The sequence below is a fragment of the Hippocampus comes genome, unplaced genomic scaffold (assembly GCF_001891065.2).
Source record: "Hippocampus comes isolate QL1 unplaced genomic scaffold, H_comes_QL1_v1.1 scaffold85, whole genome shotgun sequence".
NCBI classification, from domain to species: domain Eukaryota; kingdom Metazoa; phylum Chordata; class Actinopteri; order Syngnathiformes; family Syngnathidae; genus Hippocampus; species Hippocampus comes.
This window is the reverse complement of record NW_017805540.1, coordinates 4,644,028-4,668,961: the sequence shown is the minus strand read 5'-3', so window position 1 is coordinate 4,668,961 and position 24,934 is coordinate 4,644,028. Positions and strand designations below refer to the sequence as shown.

At 41.4% G+C, this 24,934-nt stretch overlaps 1 protein-coding gene across 3 annotated transcripts in view; it reads left to right on the top strand.

The window, feature by feature from the left end:
- Positions 1–24,391, top strand: part of LOC109521366 (corticotropin-releasing factor receptor 2) — a 98,982-nt gene extending 74,591 nt beyond the window's left edge. For 2 of the 3 annotated variants that reach the window (XM_019879201.1, XM_019879200.1), the window contains exons 3-12: positions 9,609–9,694; positions 11,457–11,563; positions 12,444–12,561; positions 12,634–12,787; positions 16,150–16,210; positions 16,411–16,483; positions 16,683–16,768; positions 19,562–19,697; positions 21,420–21,461; positions 23,712–24,391. In XM_019879201.1, coding sequence (XP_019734760.1) covers positions 9,609–9,694; positions 11,457–11,563; positions 12,444–12,561; positions 12,634–12,787; positions 16,150–16,210; positions 16,411–16,483; positions 16,683–16,768; positions 19,562–19,697; positions 21,420–21,461; positions 23,712–23,852 — 1,004 coding nt within the window. In that variant the 3' untranslated portion in view covers positions 23,853–24,391. Of the gene's footprint in view, positions 1–9,608; positions 9,695–11,456; positions 11,564–12,443; positions 12,562–12,633; positions 12,788–16,149; positions 16,211–16,410; positions 16,484–16,682; positions 16,769–19,561; positions 19,698–19,807; positions 20,112–21,419; positions 21,462–23,711 lie in introns of those variants that run through there. The other variant, XM_019879202.1, reaches the window with a different exon arrangement.
- The last annotated feature ends 543 nt before the right edge of the window (positions 24,392–24,934 follow it).

Sequence of the window (24,934 nt, the reverse complement as noted above, 5' to 3'; positions counted from 1 at the left end):
AGCTGATGGTGTGACTTCTTTCAGGGTTTGCATGTGAGTGAGGTTGTTGCTCTCCAGTTGCCTTGTAAGAAACTGTAATTTTGTCATAAAAGCCTTCACCGGTTTGTGCATTTCATGGACAAAAAGGCCCTTGCCTTGCAGTTGGGTGTTCAGTGTAGTCATCAGTGCAGTCACATCCACAGCAAATGCAAAATCTGACATCCAGTCCTCATCAGAGAGCTGTGGGATATCTTTGCCTTTTATTTCACAAAACTCTCGGATCTCTGATTTCAAATCCCAAACTCTTTTGAGCACTTTGCCCAGGCTGAGCCATCGGACAGCTGTGTGGTAGCTGATGTCATTATGTTCAGTCTGGTGTTCCTCTAAAAGTGCAACAAACTGCCTGTGATTCAATGCTCGTGCCCTGATGAAGTTTACTATTTTAGTTACAACATCAATTACATGATTAATTTTAATCACTGACTTGCACAACACATGCTGATGTAAAATACAATGCAAAAATACCAGTTTCTGATCTGCATTGATTTCAGTGACTTTATCTTGCATACGTTTCAACAGTCCTACATTTTTCCCCGTTAGATTTGGACAACCGTCCGTTGTGACTCCCACCAGTCTGTCCCATTTCAGTCCCAATGTGTCCATGCACGCGTTTACCTCGGTGAACAGGTCGCTCCCTGTCGTTGTTCCCTTCAGTGGGCGCATTGCTGCCAGCTCCTCCGTAATCGTGAAGTCCGTTAATCCACGGACAAATGCAAGTAATTGGGCTGTATCCCGGACATCACAGCTCTCATCCAAAGCCAAGGAGAAAAAGTCAAAATCTGCAACTTTGCGTTGCAGCTGCAGCTCCAGATTTCCCGCAATGTCCTCGATCCGTCTCGTCACGGTTCGCCTGGACAGCGGGACTTTCTCAAATGCTTCTTTTTTTTCCGGACATATTAATGCTGCAGAGTCCACCAAGCATTCTTTGACGAATTCCCCCTCCGTAAACGGCTTACTGTTTTTAGCGATTTTGTGGGATATCACAAAGCTGGCCGTGGTTGCTGCATTCCTGGACTCGCGAAGCTTGGTAAAAAACCCTTGCTGCTTTTGTAGCTTAGCTACGAAATCTTCCGATATCCGCGCCATTTCAGCATCAGTCACGTTTTTATAATTTTCTGCATGTTTTGTCTCGTAATGACGACTCAAATTGTAATCCTTAAACACGGCAATCTGGTCTCCACAAACCAAACATACCGCTTTGCCTCTGACTTCAGGAAATAAATACCCTGCAGTCCATGTTTTGTTGAAAACCCTGCATTCTGCATCTACCTTTCTTTTTTTAGGTGACATTTTGGAGGATATAGCACTGTCACCTTCTTGCAACATAAATTCAATGGCGCCCATTGCCTTACGTACCTGTACGTACAGGAAATAAACACAACTTCAAAATAAAAGATACCGGTTCGTTCGGAAACGGCAACAGCAAACACCACACTGGTTTACATAGTGAACAATGTTTATTTCGGTCACAGCTGCGAGTTTCCTGGACTCAACAAACTCATAGCTGCTCTGCCATTGCCAAGAGGGACCTAACTGGAGCGCTTCTCTCTCATTAGCGCTCCAGTTAGCGTAATGTTTTTAGCCTTCGAAAGCTAACTGTGGCCATTTAGAACTACGAGGTGTGGTTGGTTTAAAAGTTCATTGCATGAACATCAGCTGAGCAACGCTGTCTTGGGTTAGGGTTAGGTAGAGACAGTGAGATGGTGGAAAGAAAAGCCACCGGGTCCAGAAGTATTTGTTATTGTTAGATTCAGACGAGCGTGGACGTTATAATGCTAAAATGGCTACAAAAGGACCTTTGGATGTCAAGCAGCTAAGACAAGAAGAGCTCTGATGCTGGAAGAGAGGTTAAAAGTGATCAAAATGAAAGACGGAGCAAGCAAAATAAATGACATGATCCAAGAAATTGATGTAAGTGAAAGTGAATGCTGATTGTAAATTTCGCAATTTCTTTACCTTTTTTTCTTTCTACACTGACAATATGAAGTGTCAAATAAGTGTATGCTCATACTTATGCACTATTGGAATAAAAATAGAGTACACATACGTTTGTGTGCGTGTACACATATGTTTGTGTGTGGGTGTGTGTGTGTGCTTACATCTGAGACCAAATTTGCTACAGTGAAAAACCCCCTGTTGTGAAAAATTTCTTGCCGCAAACACGATTTCGTTGTAGAGGAGTTTCACTGTAACGCAACAGGGTTTTTTTTTCGTTGTCTGGGGGGCAGGAGAGTGGAAATGGTGTTAAGATTAGATGTTTTCACACTAGGGGGTATTTTTACCCGTGTAGGTTTCGTTGTAGAGGCGTTTCACTGTATTGGATTAATTACGGGAGATGAATTAAACGCGGGCGGCCCGGTGGCCCAGTGGGTAGCGCATCGACCTTACAGTTCAGAGGTACCAGGTTTGATTCCGGCTCCGGCCTTCCTGTGTGGAGTTTGCATGTTCTCCCCATTCCTGTGTGGGTTTTCTCTGGGTACACCAGTTTCCTCCCACATTGCAAAAACATGCATGGCAGGCTGATTGAAGACACTAAATTGTCCTGAGGTGTGAGTGTGAGCGCGAATGTTTGCTCTTCTCTGTGTGCCCTGCGATTGGCTGGCAACCGGTTCAGGGTGTCCCCCTGCCTACTGCCTGAAGACAGCTGGGATAGTCTCCAGCAACCCCCGCGACCTTTGTGAGGATAAAGCAGATTGGAAAATGGATGGATGGAATTAAACGCGTATCTCAAGGCAACATTGTATTCCCATTAAAATAAAAAGAAATGTCATTCATCTGCTACAGCCCCCCATCCACCAGAAGAAAATCTTGTTCCACTCTTTAAATTGAAGAAAAATAGCACTGTGATGTGGAAAAACATAGAGTAGCAAAGGAGAATTTGAAGAAACAAACTGGTTTTAGGATGTATAATCGAGTCAAAGGTCACATACTCACACTGCACTCTTCTTCTCTTATCGTGTCCTTTCAAAGGCAGCGGCCTCGTCGTGAATGATTTCAGGAGCCAATCGAGTTAGCTGCAGACTTTTGTGCAAGCGTTTGCTCCCCGCAACTTCGTCCTCATTTCATTAATTCCTTGTCCTTTTCTCGTTGAGTGTCTGTGTGTTTGACTATTTGTCCCATTCAATAAATGGCCGCAAGTGCATCGGTGACCGTGGCTCTGCTTGCCCACATGCGAGCACATTACAGTACCCTAATTGCTTCGGGGTTTTTCTTTCTGCTTTGCTTTAGCGGTGGTCTATTTGAAGCTTGTAACTCAGCATCATGAAGCAGAGAATCAACTTGAAAAAAAAAATCACATTGTACAGAAAGCATCATGAAGCAGAGAATCAACTTGAAAAAAAAAAAATCACATTGTACGGAAGTCGAAGGTTTCTGAGCTTACTTCACTTTGTTTTAAAATACTGCCATGCTTTTGGGCATTATACCATCGAGGACAGATGACACATTTGCAAAGTCGTCTACATTTGATCAATTCAATCAATTCCACAGCATTTTAGTTCAGATTCAAGTTTTTCATCCTTCATGTGCAGTTTCTCAAGATATTTCGTCCACTAGTATGTCATGATGTGTTCTAACCACCACAATGCTCAGGAGTGTCTTATGGGTAAATATAGTTTTGCCGGTTTTGTAATATCGGATAACAGAATGTCTAAATATGTTTTCACACTAGAAACAGTATTTGCTTCCTGCCTTTCGCGATAAATATGCATGGATAACAAGTTGCGTTTGCATGAGTTCGCGTCCTGCGGCGGTGCGAAAGGACGAAACGCGGAGGAGGTGCGATATGTTGGCAGCTCATGAAAGAGCCGGCGACGGCGCTTCACATCGATGCCAGTGTAGGACGGACACCTGAGCATCCCCGCGCTGCACTAGGAATGACTTGTGAAAAGTGTTGCCAAAAGAATCATATAGCTGGAGTAGTGCTTTTTCATGCGTGGTGCGCAGATGGTTAGAAATGCATTTTCCTCGCACCAGTGCCAGGGAATTAGCCGTGCGTCAGCTGAAGCGCTCGCACTCCTCCCCCACTTGTGTTTCAACACCATCTCTGCTTGCTTTCACAAACGTGGTGTGATAGTCGCCTGCAGAAGCCCACAACTCTGGGAAGCGCAGCCTGACTCTAAAATTAGCTCCTGACAACTTCAAGGCTCACTTTGGTGTTCGTTTTCATGTCACCATGTCAGACGCGTGCAGCTTGTTGTATTGCAATGTGCAGTTTATGGCTGACTGGTTGGGCTGGGGTCCTACATGAAGCCATTTGGAGTGGCAACCATTAACCATGTCGTGGTGGCCCTGCCAGAGCTGGCACTGGCCCTGTATATGCTTCATATAATATGATAAATTACCATTTTTATTTCATCTCGAATGTCACATTTATACCGATTTTCCCTGTAATACGATGCAGCTGCTGCTCCTGACAATTTCATGCCATTTTTTTTTTTGCCACAAAACAAGTTGAAGGTTTGTTTCCTGATAGCCCCAAGACGCTCTTTTCACACATTAGCTAGTCACAATGCTCATTCACGCAACCCCCTGATCTCACGTGCGTTGTGCGACCTTCTTCTTTTCGGGTTAATGCCCGTTTGCAAGGATTTAGGAATCATTTTTTTAAAATGGGTATATTTACTGGCCACACATGCACAAGTAGATGAAAACAGTTATTTGCGTCGTCTGAAAACAAAATGCCAGCGCTTTGGGGCAAGCTGGTGCCCTTCCCTGAGACCAGGCGAGACTAATAAAGGATTTATTTTCTTATTTTATCTTATCTTATCTTAATGTCTCCCCCCCACCCTTGCAATTACATTGCTTTTATATGGTTTCGCCATTGTCGCGGAGCCCCCGGGTGAGCCATACATGACACTAACTCCATTGTTGACTAGTCGACATATAGAACTTGAAGGTGACTAATCCATACCTCATCTTCCACTCAGCCAATTTACAGATAAGTTTCGATTGGTCTCTCTGCTGCCATCACCGGTTTATAACGCTCTGTGCAACAGACACAATTTTCACATGTCTGCGTGAGTATGAGAGTACTAAAAATACACTGGTTGTGATCTTTAGCTCGGGTCACTAGCTTCCGCTAGTCAAATCGCCGCTAGCCTTAGAAAAGTCAAACAAGGCCACGGTCAGAAATACCCGACTGGTTGTGGTGTGAAATAAAGCGCCATCCTTGTCCAACAATTCGCAGACAACAACTGTGCTAATGAGAACTTCATTTATCATGCAACCACCATCGTTTTTCGACACTGGCAGTTTCGTAATAACACTCGCAGCATGGCTTGGGCCATATGCTCCTAACATGTGGAAATATTTGACCAAAAAGGAGACCACTTGCTTGTCTCTCCTCAAATGCAATAAAAGCACATGTCAAATAGAAACAGTCAAGCAGAGAAATGCTTCAATTTTTTTGGGGGGCCCGGGGGGCACAAAGTTTGGTCTTACAAAAAGCTATGATGTACATTTATACATTCATCATAAGGGGGACGAGTAAATTTGATCCATTTCATTAATTTGCTTCTTTGCATGTCTTTACATAAAGCTGAACCGTTGCACTAAAAAGAGTGGGCACCGCAGGCTACAAAAAAAAAATGCTATTAACGTCAATGACTGATTCGACTTCAACTTGACATTAAGAGTCGTCGACTGGTTTCGCCTGTCGCCCCAAGATGAAAACAAGACTGACACCACTACACTAAGGGAACGCAAATGCAAAAGATAAATCAGCCTCTCTTTTCAAGAAAGGGGAACAGATTGAATGAAACATAAAAATGCCGAATTAGTTGCAGTAAATTCTCCTGGTAAGGAAAGCTTCTGAAGTACAACATCAATAGTTGTAATCGTGCCGTGTGTCTTAAAGAAATAACCGAGGCGGCAGAGGATAACACCAACAGTTTAAGCAACGCAATTTATTATGCAATAAAAACAAGAATTGGCATTTATTTGTGAGGCTGCCTCTGATGATTCCAAGAGAGGCTACTTTAAATGCCACCGGATGCTGCATTTGAATAGGGTGGGTGGGCTAGTTGTTTTGCAACGATGCTCACATTTCAAAAGAGTCATCAAGTTCGACGTACTGGCAAAATAATTTTGCTGTGCATGGCATACGCTCGCCAGAAGCTGAGCCGTTTTGGATTTTTAAACATTTTATTTTATTTTTTTGCTAGAGCATGGGGACTTTCCGTGTTGTGCTCCATGCAAGAAAGGAAAACATTGTGTCTGACCTTTCACTGAGGCAACCTCATGCTTCTTGGATCTCATTGTAGTACTTCTCCATGTCATTCTCGTAGCATTTTTTTGTATCAGTCCAGAATCTCAGCGTTACACATGGGGGGGGGGAAAAAAGGGAAAACATGGAAACATGGGATGTGTTTTGTCACCACACATCTGCTCCAACTCTGCTGTGTATCCTCAAGGAAGCCACACACGGGGCCTATGAGATCGTCCTGTACGTTTGACAACAATGCCTTTTCTCTCATGCGCGCGCTCTACGCCACAGGCGACACGTTCCACTCAGTCGAGCGCCTCAGTGGTCCTGCTTGTAATTTCCGCCCGTGTACTGCGCTGAGAGGTACGCACCACTGACTTTTAACTGCCGTCTTCCTTTATCCCGCTACACAAATGGGGCAGCTTTTCTTCTGTTTTCAAAAATAACTACATTCGCTGTAGTCTGTCCTTCCACAAAATGTATTCAGATCCCCGGAAGCGGATAATTTTCCAACTTTCCAGGTTCTGAATATAAACTAGAGTAAAAAAAAAAAAAATCGGCTTCGAAGTGCTGGGTATATGCATGACTGCAGGGCTCTCAAACTTCGGTCCTCGACAGCTGCTTTCCATCTCTCCCTGCTGCAACACAGTCGATTGAAATGATGAGGATTGTCATCAGGCTCCTGCAAGCCTACTGTTGAGCTGAGGATGTTTTTGTTCTAAGAACTGCATTTGTCCAATTAAAGGCCTCTCACTTTATAAAAGCCACCCCCAATCTGCAGTTTAATTAATACATGTCCCAGCCCGTCTATGAGGAAATGCAGAGTTTCCTTTTGTTTCGTGATTACTGGAAGTAACGGGGAGGGAGCACAGACAGCAAAGTTTGGTGTAGGACAATTTGGAAACAGTTTCTGCAGTATGATGGGTAAGTGAATGGAGTGAGGTTCCCCTGGGTTGCGAACTTAACACATATCACCATGAGGAGTCCATGTTACATTTCCGATGTTTTCGTAGTGTTGGCTGTTTTTCTTTTTTTTTTTGGCCAAGTTTTCTTCTTTTTATTCCAGGTGGCTATTAGGAAAAGATCATTCGTTTTCACCTTCTTCTGCCTATGAAAAGAAGTTCTTTGAATGTCCTTCGCTGATAAAAAAAATTTAAATACGAAAAATCATCGGCACGTCAGTGAATCAAATTTCGGAGGTCAAAAAGTCCATAGCTAGTGATGATTTAATCTATGCTTTTTGTTAGGTTCACACCGAACCGAATAATGCACGATTACAAAAATGTTTATTAAATAAAATCGCATTAACAAAGTATAAACTAAAATCGCTGGTCACAAAGAGCCAGGAATAAACAATGCATGAAACCAAAAGCGCTTGCAAAGGCAAGATTAAATAGAACACAGAGTACATGCAAAACAAAATGTAAAAAATCCAATAACACAAAAACAATCAAGAGTAATTGTAAAATAAAATACTTACAAATGAGAATCTATGAAAAAGCGATAGCGACTATGAATTGTATCGTGAAGGCTAGAAAATAATACTTGAAGCATAACAGCAAGCAAGGTCGATAATCCGACAAGGAATAGCAGAAATCAGAGTCCTTCAATACCCAGCCAAGCTTGATGGGGTAACGAGGCACAGGTGCACCTGCTGGAGGTAACCGCCCTTCACTCCAGCTGGAACTGGAACGCAATCAAGACAGACATGACAGCTTTCGAATTCTATATCGCAAATAAAAAGCCTAGAAACGATTTTCTATTAACTACTAGCCAAATGGACTGTAATGCACATCAATCGAAAGACCACTCATTTTTATCCAGCAACACCCGATCGACATATAGATTAACAATACCAGTTGACTTTTTTTTTTTCTGGAGTATTTTCCAACTATAGTGTTATGCTTAACAGTTAATAGTTGAACTTAGATTATTTTGCACTTCAATTTATTTTGTACATAGACTAAAACTCGGTGAGTTGTCAGTTTTATTTTGCACTTGTGTTGAATGCTCTCTTACAGAGTGACTGTTCTGCCTTTTGTCAGAGACAAATGAAAGGTCTTTCTCAACTCAACTCAACTGTATTTATAGAGCACTTTCAAACAGCCATCGCTGCATACAAAGTGCCGTACATGGAGCAATTCAACATACACAACAAACAGTAAAGCAAATCGGTAATAAAGATGGTAGAAAGCACCGAACCGCAAAACCAAGAACAAATCTGAGTCATGCTGAGTCAAATGCCAAAGAATACAAGTGAGTTTTGAGGCGGGTTTTGAAGATGGGCAGCGAGGAGGCTTGCCGAATGTTCAGTGGGAGGTCATTCAGAGAGAGGGACCAGCAACAGAAAAGTCTCGATCCCCGCTGAGCCTCCGTTTAGTTCTTGGTACTTCTAATAATGTCTGGTTCGATTGAAGAAAAATAGCACTGTGATGTGGAAAAACATAGAGTAGCAAAGGAGAATTTGAAGAAACAAACTGGTTTTAGGATGTATAATCGAGTCAAAGGTCACATACTCACACTGCACTCTTCTTCTCTTATCGTGTCCTTTCAAAGGCAGCGGCCTCGTCGTGAATGATTTCAGGAGCCAATCGAGTTAGCTGCGGACTTTTGTGCAAGCGTTTGCTCCCCGCAACCTCGTCCTCATTTCATTAATTCCTTGTCCTTTTTTTTTGAGACTGTTGACTTAAGATAAGGAGACAGGAGGCCCAAGTCGACAGGATGGGGTGTACAAGGGCCACTGGGACCAAACAGTATCACCTCTGTCTTCTTTTCATTGAAAGTCAAGAAATTTTGACCACCAATTTGAGTATTTATCATTAAAAAGTGATGCAAAGACCCAATTATCGCAGCTCGTAGCTTTCATTTGTTTTTTGATTTGCATGGCTTGGCAGATCTAATGGCCCCCGCCACGGTTTTAAGAGCTAAAGAGCCAAGTGCCCGTGAAGACTTGCATACTGCATTAAAAATAAAATCCACTGGGAGTATATAATGGAACGCAGGGTTTAAAAGATATGCTGTGTCTCAGAGAGAGGATTTGCATGTCTTACTGGCAAATGGGAAATACAAAAACATTGTGGAGTTGCTATTCCATGTAGAATCAGGCAGAATGTCGTGCTAAACTTTGACCATGGCGCTGAGCTTTCATGCCACTTCGGTGGTGTAAACGGCATCTCCTTCTAGCAAGTAACGACTCGCTTAAGTGACTCTGACGAAAGAAATTTGGCCATCTGAATGCAAATAGCAGCTAGATGAAGCGCACATCGTGATGTCTTATTTGTCTGAAGTCATTCTAGCAGCTAGATGAAGCGCACATCGTGATGTCTTATTTGTCTGAAGTCATTCTATTGTTGTCTCTTTTCAGGGAGTGCATACAGAGAATGCACCGAAAACGGCACATGGGCGCTAAAAAGCAATTATTCAAACTGTGTTCCCATGTTAGAGGAAAAGGTAAGTGTTTTTTTTTCTTTTCTAGATTTTTGAATTGCCACCAAAAGGAACTGCATTTGTATTTGGTGTCGCTCAATTAAACCCTTGAGACGTTTTGTTTCTGGACGCCTACGCCCGTCTGCAAGTACAATATCAGTGCCTGGATGAGTTGAAGCCTGCAGGCAAAGCAGAAGACTGACTGTAACTTGTGGCCCAATTGCTCGTCGCATCTCCCTATTCAAGTATATTTTTGGCTCTTGCTCCATTTTTCCTCAGACAAATTTCGACATCCTAAGACATTTGAAGTGTGTCAATGGCATTTGCTTTCCCTCCTTGTACTAAAATTGCCTGATAACAAGCTTGGATATAGAGGCTTAGTGACGTATTTTCAGGAGTGTGACAAAAATAAAAGAGGAGTGGCACATATATTGTTAGCTTAATAGCATGATTGGCCAAATCACCTTTAACTTACTCTCTAATATCAAATAGAAAAACACCAAAGTAATTGCTAATAACTGTGTTATTCTTTTTTTCTTATGCCCAGACATTTAGGTCATGGTAATCGGCAAATGTTGCAGCAAGGCAGCCGACCCTATTATTGAATTTGTTGATTTTCCTTGTTCTCCGACAACATTTAACAATAACATTTACAACTGTAGTATTACGACTAACCCAATGGCAGCAGACAGCCGATGGCTAGCTGGCAAGAGAAGCTGGCATAGCAGTCGACACCTTTACTCGGTGCTTCTTGTCAAACAGCACAAACAGAACTGAACCAGTCATCCTGCTTGCTAGCCAAAGCAAAAAAATTGCAAGAATAATCTTCTGTCAAGGCTAAAGTGTTTTATATTTACAGAGTGAATGTGTGGGTGTCTGTCACCTTATATATTTTGTTAAATGTCATTTTACTTTATTATCTGTTGACATTTACAACAGTGTGATGCCATTTCAAATAAGTTAGCAAGTTGCGTTATTTGATGCTCTGCCAAAAGCAATATTGCAAGGAAAGACGTCGTTGTATTTCACTGTGGAATAAAATGATGCGACTGCACATGTTTTCCCTTTGCTTATATGTTTATTTAGTTTCATGTTCTTCAGTTCTGTTTACTATACACTGTGATTCAAATGTTTTTCAAGTTTGACGTCCCGCCAGTAGCACGTTGCTAGCCAAGGTGCTCATGAGCCAGTGCGATGCAACTACACACGCTTTCCCTTTATGTTTTTGTTTATTTAACCTGTTCATTTATTTAGTTCTGTTTATTTACTCTACGCTGGCATTTATGTTCACATGATGCGATTTCAAATGTGTTTGACGTTGTTTCAATAGCATATGGCGAGCCAAGATATCCCCTAGCCAGAGTGTGATGCCAATACACACGCTTTCCTTTTGCTTATGTTTATTTCATATTATTTTATTTTAGTTCATTTTATTATATACATTGGCCGGCAACCAGTTGAGGTTGTACCCCGCCTACTGCCCGAAGCCGCCTGGGATAGGCTCCAAAAAGACCCTTGTGAGGATAAGCGGTTCCCATAATGGATGGATGGATTTATTCTACACTGGTATTTATGTTCGCGTGATCCTGTTTCAAATGTGTTAGTGAGTGTGACATCCTGCCAAAAGCATATTGTGAGCCAGAATGTCTGCTAACCGGATGCTGAGCTGCACTGTTGAAATGCGGCAAGAGTGTTTTATTCTATTTCATTTTATCAAAAAGAAATGGTGATATATTGTCGGAATGTAATCTGTGTGTTTGTGGGTGTTTTGCATGTTGTCTTTCAGAGAATGTATCCAGTGCATTACAAGATAGCGCTGATCATCAACTACCTGGGCCACTGCATCTCTGTGGGGGCGCTATTAGTAGCCTTCATCCTCTTCCTGTGCTTAAGGCGAGTACAGAAATAGTGTGCAAACATTCCTATGTGCGATGCATGCCATCTCAAAGCAGCAGAGGTTCTGGAACATTCTTCTCCTATTTCCTCGATTCGTTGTCAAAAGGTCGTTCATGTCAACTGAATAGATTACGGCAGCTCTGCACCGTATGCATATGTGCCGTTTATGATGAATGTTTGCCCTCTTCTCCCCTTCACCGGAGCCTTTGTGATTCTTTGCATGTCCAACTTGAAACATACACCTACACTTGCTAGGACAGAGTGGGCCTCAGCTGCACTGTTCGTAGCGAGCAGCTGACTGCGATTAAAGGCTGAAATAATCAATATGAGGTGGGGATATCAAAAGATGGCAGCTGCTTGTACTGGTGTGAAATCTGCTTGGATGTGGGCCCAAAATGCACAAAGTAAATATCCCATCTCGAACGTTATTGTTCAGGTTCGCCAGTAATATACATAGTGCTAAAGAAACAAAACTGTGGCAAATGAAAGCCTGGAAGGAAAAAAAAAACAAGCACATGTTGCAAATGATCTTACAACAGAATACAGGTGGCATCTTTTGCAACACCGGGATAATGAGTCGTTCACCAAGTGGCATTGAGTCACAAGTGCTGACGACCGCAATCTTGTTTCTGTCTTGTCACTATGGCATCAAATAATCATTCGTGACAGTTACCAGAAGGTTGGAAACTATTACATTTTTTGCATCTATCCATCCAACTCATTTTTTTTCTTCCACTTATCTGGAGTCGGGTTGCGGGAGCAGCAAATTTAGCTGGGAAGCCCAGACTTCCATCTCCCCAGCCGCTTCGTCCAGCTTTTCCAGGGCAATCACAGACCAGCCAGGACACATAACTCATCCACCATCTTTCCTCCTTAGGAGCATTCGGTGTTTGCGCAACATCATCCACTGGAACTTAATTACCACCTTCATCCTGAGAAACGTCATGTGGTTCCTGCTACAGCTCATTGACCACAACATCCACGAGAGCAACGAGGTAAGCGTTGCTCGGTGGCTGCACTGTGTTTGACTGAATCAATGTGCTCGTGATGTCTTTACCTTATGGCAGCCTTGGTGTCGCCTGATGACCACCATATACAACTACTTTGTGGTCACCAACTTCTTCTGGATGTTCGTGGAGGGCTGCTACCTGCACACGGCCATCGTGATGACCTACTCCACCGATAAGCTGCGCAAGTGGGTCTTCCTCTGCATCGGCTGGTGTAAGTGCATATCCCACGCATGTTATTCCCGTACGTGTATCTCTGCTTTTTGTTTGAAAAGGTTGCGTAGAACGATGCCAAATTACTGGTGCGTGTCATGTTCTCATACGAAAAAAATATATAATTCATGACCTTTTGCTCTTCCTTGTGAGGGCGTGCCGCTGCTCATTTGCAGATGGTGTTTACTGGGTTGCCATGGCGATTAGTGGCCATCCCTTTGCGGATTGCAATGTCGACAACTGATAAATACAAAGTGAATGAGGCACAGTTTTGATTTGATTTTTTTTTCACAACTAATCATATTTCCCAGGTGTTTAATAACATCAAATAGAAAAGACTCTCTTTAATCCATCCATCCATCCGTTATCCGAGCTGCTTATCTTCACGAAGGTCGCTGGCATGCTGAAGCCTCTCCCAGCTGTCTTCTGGGCAGTAGGCACGATACACACTGAACTGGTTGCCAGCCTATCACAGGGCACACAAACGACCAATCGCGCTCACAGTCACACCTCAGGGGACAATTTAGAGCCTTCAATCAACCTACCATGCATGTTTTTAGGATGTGGGACGAAACCGCAGCACCTGGAGAAAACCCACAAAGGCAGGGTGAGAACGTGCAAACTCCACACAGGAAGGCCAGGGCCCGAATTTGAACCCTGGACCTCGGCATTGTGAGCCAGACGTGCTCACCAATCCTGCACCGTGCCGTTGAAATTTTTAATACGCAAGATAATTTTCCATGTCGTCAGGTTAATGTTTTTAATATTTTTGTTACATATTGACCGTGTAAAGCAGCAGTTAAGCAGTGGATTACTTAGATTCCAGCACGCCCACGACCCTCGTGAGGATCAACAGCTCGGATAATGAATAGACGGTTAACCTGGCAGTAAAACTTCACTTTATGCCTCTGCTTTTGTTCCACAGCGCTGAAATCAATCTATTAAGACTAGTAGTGATTGCAGTTAGCCTCAAGTAGCTTTCGGCTAATGTACGGCTCCGCTAGCTTCACCTGCCCATTAGTGTGCAGCAGAATAACGCCACGTCTGCAGTGTTGTCAGATACGGTCAGTCAATCGCAATTATCGACCAAGTATTTATTTCTTTTTTCCTGGTTTGCAACCTATTTGAGGAATGCGATCCATGGTTCCTTTTTTTTTTGGTTTTTAATATCTATAACAGACAGTGTTACAGTCGTGACACTGTGTAGCTTTGCGTGATTTCCATGTAACTGCCGTCGGGGTGTTTCCATTTTCCTGCTCTATGGTCCTTCATCACACTTTTTGAAGGTGTCAGGCTTTGGAGCTTCCACTGTACTTTGAGTACTTGTGTCATTTCATCCTCCAGGTCTTTATTTCATCCGAGAGCCACGCGGAAAATGTCACTACGGTTTGCACTCGCGTCGCATTGTTTTTTCCGGGAGCACCAGCATCTCAGCGCGTTTTCCCTCCAGGCATACGAAATGCACACGTAAACATTGTCGGACGCGTCCTTGAAAAGAAGTCTGACATTCTTTCTGTTGATGTCATGGCTAGTTATGCGTATTCTCGCTGGCTATAGAATGAGTCGGAGTGGGGAGCGGGGGGGTAAATGTGACGGTGCAGATAAGACAGATGCTAGCTCATCGGCACTGAGAATCAACTCGATGAGATTGTGCCCCAAGAAACGAATAGCTGAGTTCAATGGAGAAGTGACCTACATTTATGTTCAGGCGAGGGAGGGACCTCGTTAAATTTCAATTCCTCCTTTGTCATAGCATCCAGCACTGTCATTACTTTTAATAGTGATCAGCAGTGTAGTTTTGGGAAAAAAATTCCAGTCATGCTCTAATTGTGCATGTGGGTCCTCGCTTTGGAAAAGTTTTTTTGTTTTTTTTTTTTGCGCCCTTCACCAATACTTGATGCTATAAAAATGTTAATGACCAAGGCAATTAGATAAAAACGTAACATGGTTTGATGGAAGGTCAGCTCGTCATTACAAAAACAGCTCCAGAGCATTTTTGCAATTTATGTAAGTCACTCTTATCTCTTTTTAAAATAATTTTTATTCATGATAGAAATACACATAATGAATTTTAAAGAAAGGAGGGGGGAAAACAGTGAGAAATTATTTTTAGAGGGGATCTATACAGATGCAATAATTTTTTTTGATATATTTTTGTCCTATTAATACAAATATTTTAGTTTTATAAAAGACATAATTTTACCAGACACACTAGACGTTTATTTTGAGAACTCATTAAAACATATAGAGAGAATATATGTACTTTATAATTGTTAATTTCTGTTCATTTATTTGAATGAAATTCAATGCATTTCCATAATTTGAATGACCAAATAAAATAACTGATACAATATTACATTACGATATTACATTTACAAAGAAATTCATGTTGGTGTTACTTCACAAAGACAAAACACCTTTGAGGCCAGAGCAACGATGAGTCTTGAACACAAAACAACAGGGCAACAATTTGCTCTTTACTGTTTAATAAACAAAAGGGTGTACAAAAAAAACCAAAAAGATCTTTGTCTCTCTTTTTAAACAAATGGTCTCAAATGAGCCCGTTAAATATGAAGTGTTTTTAGTTGCTTTTTTTTTTTTTTTTTGCTGCTCTTCATGGCAGAGCTAATGTCACTGCGATTGATGCAAATTGAAGGCAATGAGTTTATTAATTTTTTTCCATGTATTAGTCAAATTCGCAGGGCTGTCAGATCAAAAAGGGAACACATGGAACAGGCAGTCTTTCTCGCTTGATGAGGCTTATTTATACCCACAAGCATTCTTTCATATCTAACTAGTACAGGTACATAAAATTGTACACAAAATTCTACTTGACCAAAGTCAAGTAGAATTTCATTTCTGTCATTCGATTTCAAAGTTTAAGAGTTTTGGAGATGATGATGTTTTTTTTTTTTTTTTAATCTTTTGGGAATTTTTGCTATACGGGCATTCATCCTTCTGTAAGGTGCTCATTTGCCTTTTGCACATGTGGGCATGTTTGTATTTGCAGACTGATCGTTTTCGTTGTTGTTGTTGTTGGACATTGCACATGCTTGTATTTTACTCTGCTCTCGCAATTGTTGTCCAATGTGGTGCTTTAATGTCAAATCAAATGAACTCTTTGCTTTTGATTCTTTGAATGAGTTAATTGCTGAAAAAAAGGGTCATTAAAACACCAACAAGTGCCTAGTGCCTGCCGAGCACCTCATTACTTGTGTGTCAGTTAAGAATATTCCAATATTACCGAAAACATTGGCTGAAAACATTTTATGTTGGCCACAAGTTGATCTCGTGAAATGTTATTTATGATACGGTTATTTATGATCTTGAATTCAGTCACTTGAAATCCTCCTTCCTTTTCAGGTATACCGTGTCCCATCATAATAGCCTGGAGCATTGGGAAGCTGTATTATGAAAATGAAAAGTAGGTGGTTGAATGAGTGAACATAATTTGTTTAGCTTTTAGTACATTGAACGGAAAATGAAAAAAAAAAAAAAAACGAAACCAAATCTGAGAAATTCAACATCGGTATTTTCTATTGATATTGTGACAGTAAATCCAAATTCAAGCTCAGTCATTGAAGTGTATTGGCTTGCCGTTCACTGCGTGCTTCCCCTCAACAGATGCTGGTTCGGGAAGGACCCCGGCAAATACATCGACTACATTTACCAAGGGCCTGTCATTCTTGTGCTACTGGTCAGCATCACTGCAAGACTCTGCATTGTACATTTGTTGTGTTTGGTTATTTCACGGAAGTAATGTAAGTGATGCTAATTTACAAAGCGTTTTTTTTTTTGTTTGTTTGTTTGTTTTTTTGCTGATGCCTTATAATATGGGTGGAGCAAAGTCTCCAACACATCATTTCGCTTTTTGATTTGCTATCTTTCTGTTCTAGATAAACTTTGTTTTCCTCTTCAATATCGTCCGAATCCTGATGACCAAACTAAGGGCGTCGACGACCTCAGAAACCATCCAGTACAGGTGAGCAGGCTTTTTCTTCGCCTTCTTTTGTAAAGTACCACAATCCTGGATGGCGGCGGCACACATTCACTGGTGCTTCTCAATCGCTGCTTTCACGTTTAAGCGCTTCCTCTCTGTGCAGTCGATGAGATTCAATTCAAGAAAATTGAATGTCATTTCAAGATCTGTTTTTTTTTTTCTCATAAGACCTTTTCAGTCTCCGCAAATGTATCCTTTAATGCGCACATTAGACGGTGCGTTTATTTTCACCAGATCTCTTGTTGCATGTAGCTCCGGGATGCATTATTGATATTAATCGTGCTTCATTAGGCGAGCTCGTCTCACGAGGGGGAGTTGAGCTGCTCGCCATCTGGAAGCACATTAGTTTTCATTTAAAGACACGTCAGCAGTGGACTATTTTTAGAAAGGAAAATGTCACATTTGATGTTGCATCGGTGCTGGCTGTGTTAATGTGATCATGTGTCAATCTGTCTGAGTGCCTTGTTGTCAGATCACTGATTTGTTGTTGACCACAATTTGCTGAGCAGCTCTTCGCCTTCACCCATGTATACACACACCCACACACACACACACACACACACACACACACACACACACACACACACACACACCACACCCCCTCCCCCATATACACACACACACACACACACACACACACACACACACACACACACACACACACACACACACACACACACACACACATTTGCGCATGCGCCCGCACTCACGCTCAAATCTTGCAGAAGGGAAGGATGACTCATATATTGACATCAGATGCCACACCTCAAAGCAGTAACAAAGTAAGAAATAAACAGCATCACATAAAAACGTTCTTTGCTATTTTTTATTTTTTACTGGCTTTTGTTGCAATACATTTATGGGAAATTAATTCCATTGAATAAAAACAAGTACTTTTATTTTTATCATTTTTAACATGTATTTATGGAAATTTGTTGTGTGGTTTTATTAAAATTTGTTATTATATATTATTATTATTATTATGAAAGAAAAATTCTAATTCTGTGTGCTTTTCTTGTTACTTTTTTCCCCATTTTTTTTTAAACTTCATCGTACCCAGACCTTCTTTTGACACCCAAACACCAATTTAAAACCCTACCCCTAGTTTGAAAGCAAACTTTGAAACCCAAACATTATTTTGAAATCCTAATCGGAAACTGAAGCAACAGTTTGAAACTATAATTTCAAAGCATACTCCAAGTTTGAAACCCTACTCCAGAACTCTAAACCTAATTTAAAACCCTCATTTAAAACACCAACTTCATTTTGTAACCCTAATTCATAACCAACTTCCTAGTTTGAAGCCCTACTTGAAACCCTCACCCTATTTAGAAATCCTACTTGGAAACCCCAACCCTATTATTTGTAACACTGCTTGGAAACCCTAATCCCAGATGGAAACGCTAACCCTAGCTGGAAACCCCACTTGGAAACACTAACCCTACCCTGGAAACACTACTTTGAAAACCACAAAAATGGTTTGAAACCCTACTTGGACACCCTAACTCTAGTGGGAAAAACCTATTTGGAAAAGCCAACCCTACTTGGAAATCCTAACACTAGTTTGAAACCATTCTTGGAAACCCTAACCCTCATTTGAAACCCTATTTAGAAACCTGAGGTCACACATTCTGAAAGTTGCATCCATCATAAATCAGATCCATAATGCTGTCCAAAATTGTATGCCGCCCATTGACTAGATGCAAGACTCCAGTTCCTTTTACGGATGTTTTTTGCACCGCAACATAAGGTAGAACTAAAAGTTCAGAAATACAACATAAAAAAACATTACATTTACGATAAAGATAGCTTTGCTTAGCGTCAAAGCTAATCACGTTAGACAATACGAAGTAGTACTGACCACTTTGGCCTGCTTTCAACCAACGGCAATCTTCTCCCAGAAATAATTCTTTTGTCAAAAATGTCATGCTTCAATTAACTTATTACATTAATTTTGTATATTCACTCGGCTTTGGCAAAACTATGATGGATGATGATGGAAAAAGTAAGCAACACGCATGGCAAATGCCGCTACGGCAAGTGTTTCTGCGCACAGCGTATGGAGTTTCGTTAACACGAAACTTCCAGGATTCATTTTCAAAATAAAGGCATGGTATTTCAAAATAAAGATGGCAGCAATTACAAATTGTGACCCTACTTTGAAACGTTTACCCTCTAGCACACAGGTGTCAAAGTCAAGGCCCAGGGGCCAGATCTGGCCCGCCGCATCATTTTATGTGGCCCGCGAAAGCAAATCAAAAATGTCAAGTTCCGTGATGCTTTCTAAAGTCAAAACCAAAATTTAATATTGTCATATGTAAACCACAATAACAGTTATTATTCTTGACTTCTGATTTTAAAACTAATTGTTCATAAATTTTCTGTGTGCTGTGTATGTAATATGTGGAGGGGATTAAACATTTATATGGTTTCCCCAAAATTCATAACTGCCCTCCAAGGGAAACCGTAACTACAATGTGGGGCGCGACAAAAATGAATTTGACACCCCTGGTCTACTCTAGCAGATCCAGCATCAGGCATATACGGTCCACTGAAAAGTTTGACACACAAATGTAAGGTACCCACACGTGCACATGCATGCACACACCAAAAACACTGGAGAATGCGAAGTAAATGCAAAAATCGAAAACAAGTCCCGAATAATCCTTTATTTATCCAGACCACCCGCGCAAATTACAAAGTTTGACCGAACAATTTATTGTGTTCTATCTCTAAATTTCATATTTCTTCTTGGCCTTGCTGCTCCCTCTGCAGAAAGGCCGTGAAGGCCACGTTGGTTTTGCTTCCTCTGCTGGGCATCACCTACATGCTCTTCTTCGTCAACCCGGGCGGGGACGACATCTCGCAAATCGTCTTTGTCTATTTCAACTCCTTCCTGCAGTCGTTCCAGGTAAGCGGATGACACGGACGATGCAGGCGACGCGGGACTCACGCCGACTGCCTTCATATCTCTTGTTGAAACTTTTTTCCTCCGGCCGGTCTTTTCGGCGGGGGAGGAAGATGAGAGGACGGTCGACATCCCCACGCTGTTTTGCGCTCTCAGCTGTCACAAATAAGTCGGCCGTGTGGGCATGATTGTTCTCCTGGGGCTATTTCTCCACCCGCTATCTTCAAATAATGCACTTATTTTCGGAATACAATCGTTGGAACTTTTCTAGGAGGCTGTTCAGCCCATGATTTTTATTGAATCACAATCACACCAATCAACATAAGCACAAAAAACAAGTTATTGTAGTTGTTATTCATGCTACGTTTGATAAGCATACTTTTCTGGGTCCTGCTTTCAGTATCATTTCTTCCTGAATGTATACTCAACTCTCTCAACTCAACTGTATTTATAGAGCACTTTCAAACAGCCATCGCTGCATACAAAGTGCTGTACATGGAGCAACTAACATATACAACAGTAAAGCAATAAATCAGTACAAAAATGGTAGAAAGCACCAAACAGTAAAACTAAGATCAAATCTGAGTCAAATGCCAAAGAATACAAATGAGTTTTGAGATGGGTTTTAAAGATGGGCAGCGAGGGGGCTTGCCGAATGTTCAGTGGGAGGTCATTCCAGAGAGAGGCACCAGCAACGGAAAAGGCTCGATCCCCTCTGAGCCTCTGTTTAGTACTTGGTACTTCTAATAATGTCTGGTCCGCCGACCTGAGGTGCCAGGCAGGTATACGTATAGGGGTGGATGAGCTCAGAGAGGTAAGGTGGTGCGAGGATATTTAAAGATTTGAAAACAAATACCGGTAATAGGATCTTGAAAAGAACTCTAAAATGTATGTGTGTGTGTGTGTGTGTGTGTGTGTGTGTGTGTGTATATATAAAATGTATATTTACATACACACACCAAAAACTGTATACGTAGCTATATAGAGTATACATGAACTTCATACCCGCACGTGTGTGTGTGTGTGTGTGTGTGCGTGTGTGTGTGTGTGTGTGTGTGTGTGTGTGTGTGTGTGTATACACACACAAAATAGTATATAAATAGTATAGAAAACATATCTAACAGTAATCACAGGTGTGAAGTGAAAACAAATGGGTGTGATATAAACATCCATCCATTCATTTTCAACACGCTTATCCTGATACTGGAGTTGCTGGAGCCTATCCCAGCTGACTTCAGGTGGAAGGCAGACCACACTCTGAACAGTCGCAGAGCACATATAGAGACAAACGACCATTCACTCCCGCATCCACACTGTCACTGAGTGGAAACCGATCCCACGCTGCCTGCGCACAAGTCAGGGGAGTGTACCACTACACCACCAGCGACTTGTGATGTAAACACTTTCACCTAAAAATGGTATACACATAAAACTGGTATAGGATAAAACTTAGATCCAAAAATGTTAGCTATTTCTGCACAGATACTTCAAAGGAACAGCCAGACATGAAAAATGGAAGACACACAGGTGTGAAGAAATGGTGGAGTTCTTGGAAGCTATACTGTAAGCCTCATGAACACTCAAGTGTCATGTTGAGGTTCACGCCATTTGCTGCATGTGAATGTCTTTCAGTCTACCGAGAGCAATGATGTGTCATTATGTCGTTCGTGTGATCTAATTGCGCCGTGATTACACCGTATGGCGCTGATGTGTGCTCTTCCGCAGGGCTTCTTTGTGTCTGTCTTCTACTGCTTCCTTAACGGGGAGGTGAGTAGAGCATATTCATTCATTCATTCATTCATTCTTTTGTCAAAAGAAGATCCACCTGAAATCAAATATTTACTAACAGTCTCAAATCCCTGCTCTATTTCTTTATTTATCCAAAGCATGTTAGACCCAATCATGTGTGACGTGGCTTTCATGAAGAAAAACACAATTGGTGCTAATATCTCCTGATGCATTTTCATGAGGTCGTTTCATGCGATCAAACGCTAATTGAGTTGCATCTCTCTCTCGCCTCTCATGCTGTCCTGGGTGCATTTACAAGCTTGCTGCCATTAATCAAATACTCTGTGACTGCTCGCTAATCAGTGCGGAGAGCTGAACGATCAACTCCTGTGTGCCTATTTTGATACACCTCCAACATTGGCTGCCATTGTTGTGTGCTAAGCAAGCAAAAATGCTAATGTGCTTCTAATTACATTTGGTGTTTTGCAATTACAAAAATGAATCTAGCCTAAGTGCTTGTTAAAATATGTAAAATATACCCGTATAATGTCACGTGTCCGGAAGGATTCCGGACAGAGCAAGGATTCCACAAGCGTAGACAGAGACAAGAGGCTTAGAACCAAAATATATTTATTTACAGAAAAGCAAGACCGACAAAGTACAACTAAGGACGGGGGTAACAAAGAACAAGAGAAAGGCGTGAACAAACCAAAAACGCTTGCAAAAGGCAAGGAGCAAGAAAAACATCAATTGCTTCTCAATTCAAAGGGCAAGAGAATCCAATACACAAACATACACCTAGAATACATAAGGCCAAACAAAAAAGATAGTGTGTTTCCGGTAACATGAAATTTCAGCATAGGGTCGGTAGGTCGGACAAAGGTTTTTTTTTTTTTTTTTTTTTATCATTTTTTTTTTCCCCATCAAAAATTTAAAAGAAATAACCATAAAACATAAAACAAGAAGACATTGAACCCGCCGCTACCTATTTAGTTTTCTCCCCGCTCCGGACTCGGGGGGCCGGGGCGCGCCGCCGCCTCCGCCGCCGTCCTCCTCCGCCCTCGGTTTTTACTCGGCTCGTGGTGTTCATCAAATAGCTGAATTTTTTCGATACATCAATGGATGCTATTTTCTTAACATTACGGTGCGAGCATGCGACTGTAACACAGAAAACGCGGTTTAAACTGTCGTCGGAGATCGCGGCCGCCGCCATGTTTCAATGTTGTTGACAGACAACAGGGCAAACGACGCACGCGCTCAACGTGAATATCGCGAGAGTTTGCACCGATGTAAACCCTCTACACAAAAATGTAGAGGGTTGTTTGAAAAAAATGCCGACCGCAGTTTTTTTTCTTTTTTTTTCTTTTCACTTTTTTCGACGGAGAAATTCTTGGTCGGTCGGTTACCGGAAACACACTACTTTTTTTTCTACGCCTAAGGAAAAATACTTACAACAACAAAAATACAATGAACGTGGCAAGGCTATGAGGGAAAACATGTCAAGAACGTCAAGAAAATGAAGCACTTGGAGACAGAGTCGTGAGCAAGGCCAAATAATCCGACAATCACGAGGTATCTCGGCAGTCCTTAAATACATGGCAAGGCTTGATTCGGGAGCGTGACACAGGTGTGCCTCTTGGAGGGAAAGGCCCTTCACTCCAGCTGGAGCTGAAACACGATCAAGACAGGATCATGATATAGCATCATGTCTGGCATCTATTTTGATCATAAAATAATCTCGTTTTTTTAACTTTAAAATTTTTAAAATGATACAAATTCAACGTTTTCATTCATTTCGTACGGTTCTACGTTGTAAGTTATCATTGGGGAATTTGTTCAAAAACATTCAAATTGTACATTGAAACTTGAGGACTTGAAAATCGTGTCATTTGCATTGTTTGGGGAGATCAGAAAAAAAATATCATTTGCAGAATAATTTTGAACCTATTAAGTTAGTTTCACTCATTTTTATTGAGGCAATCAATTGTCCTAAAAAAATCTGTTTTGAGTTGCATGTTTTTAAATAAACAATTTACTCTACATATTCTACTACTGTGTACTTAAAACAGATTTTTGTATTTTTATTTTTTTACTTCTTTTGACTTATTAAAGCGGTTGAAATACAACAAAAAAAATCTAATTCTGTTGAACGGAAAATAATTTAATGTGACAAGAAGCTTAAAAGTACTGCAGTTCAAAAAAAGTGAGTTGATGTCATCCAACATTTGGCTTTAAAGTTACTCTGTTAAATAGACGAACACCTGTTTGTTTTTCACTTTGTCGCCGCAGGTTCGCTCTGCAGTGAGGAAACGCTGGCACCGCTGGCAAGACAATCACGCCCTGCGGGTGCGAGTGGCGCGGGCCATGTCCATCCCCACGTCCCCGACGCGAGTCAGCTTCCACAGCATTAAGCAGACCACCGCTGTGTGAACACTCCCACACACATGCTCGCGCACACTCTGGCTAATGCGCGAGACGGGGACCAGCAGCCGCACATAGACGCACTCATGTGGTCATTGGCTGTAATGGCAAATTGCTGTCCAAAGGTCATTATGTCAAGAGCTGGGACCGCTGACCAGGGTCAAGCACGTTCATTGGTAGTTGTGGTCATTAACTCATTTACTGCCAGCCGTTTTCAAAGCAGAGTTCCCCGCATTGCCAGCCATTTTGGAGCATTTCGACTGATCTTTCATGACTCGCGTGATACTGTGTTCTGTGTTAATATACAGGAACCAGACCTACCAAAAGAAAGAGTACCGGAAGACTCTCTTCTTTCAGTTGAGAAAAGGTTTGTGTCTGGCTTTTTAAGTTCTTTAGTATTCAGCGGTAGAACATGGGTCGGTTTCACCAAGCACATACTGTAACATGAAATGAAACATGTTAAAGAGAATGGTGACTTTGATGCTACTATTTTTGTCTTATGTGAAACCAAGAAATTACAAAATAAACCAAACACAACTGTGAAAGGGCTTTTGCTGGCAAAAATAATTTATTTACAGATATTCTATGGCACACATTATATTATATATATATTGGTGTATATGTATTTACACACACAGTGGTAAATATAACATGTATCTCTAAAGTAGCAAAGATAATACACGTGCCAACATAAACACAAAAAGGTGCCAACAAATTCAAATGAATTAGATGAAGAATGTTGAAATATCATCCATCCCATCCACTATCCAAGCCGCTAATTGGTAAATTAAAAAAAATATACATTTTTAGTAAAGGCAGCTAAAGAGTTAGACAACATTTTCAGATTTGTACTGTAAATGAATGACATTTATCACAAGAAGTAGTTTACTGTGTCACTTTTCCCGTGTACATTTCCACAATTCCTCTTAATGTACATTTGTAAAATGGACATTTGATCATATTAGTATTTTGTATAAGTTTGATACATCCTGCCAGGGCATTGCGCTGTAGACCATTCCTGTATGGGAACTGTCATAGATGTGCAGATATGATCTCTCTCTGTCAGTCTCTCTCATGTGCGTAGATATATA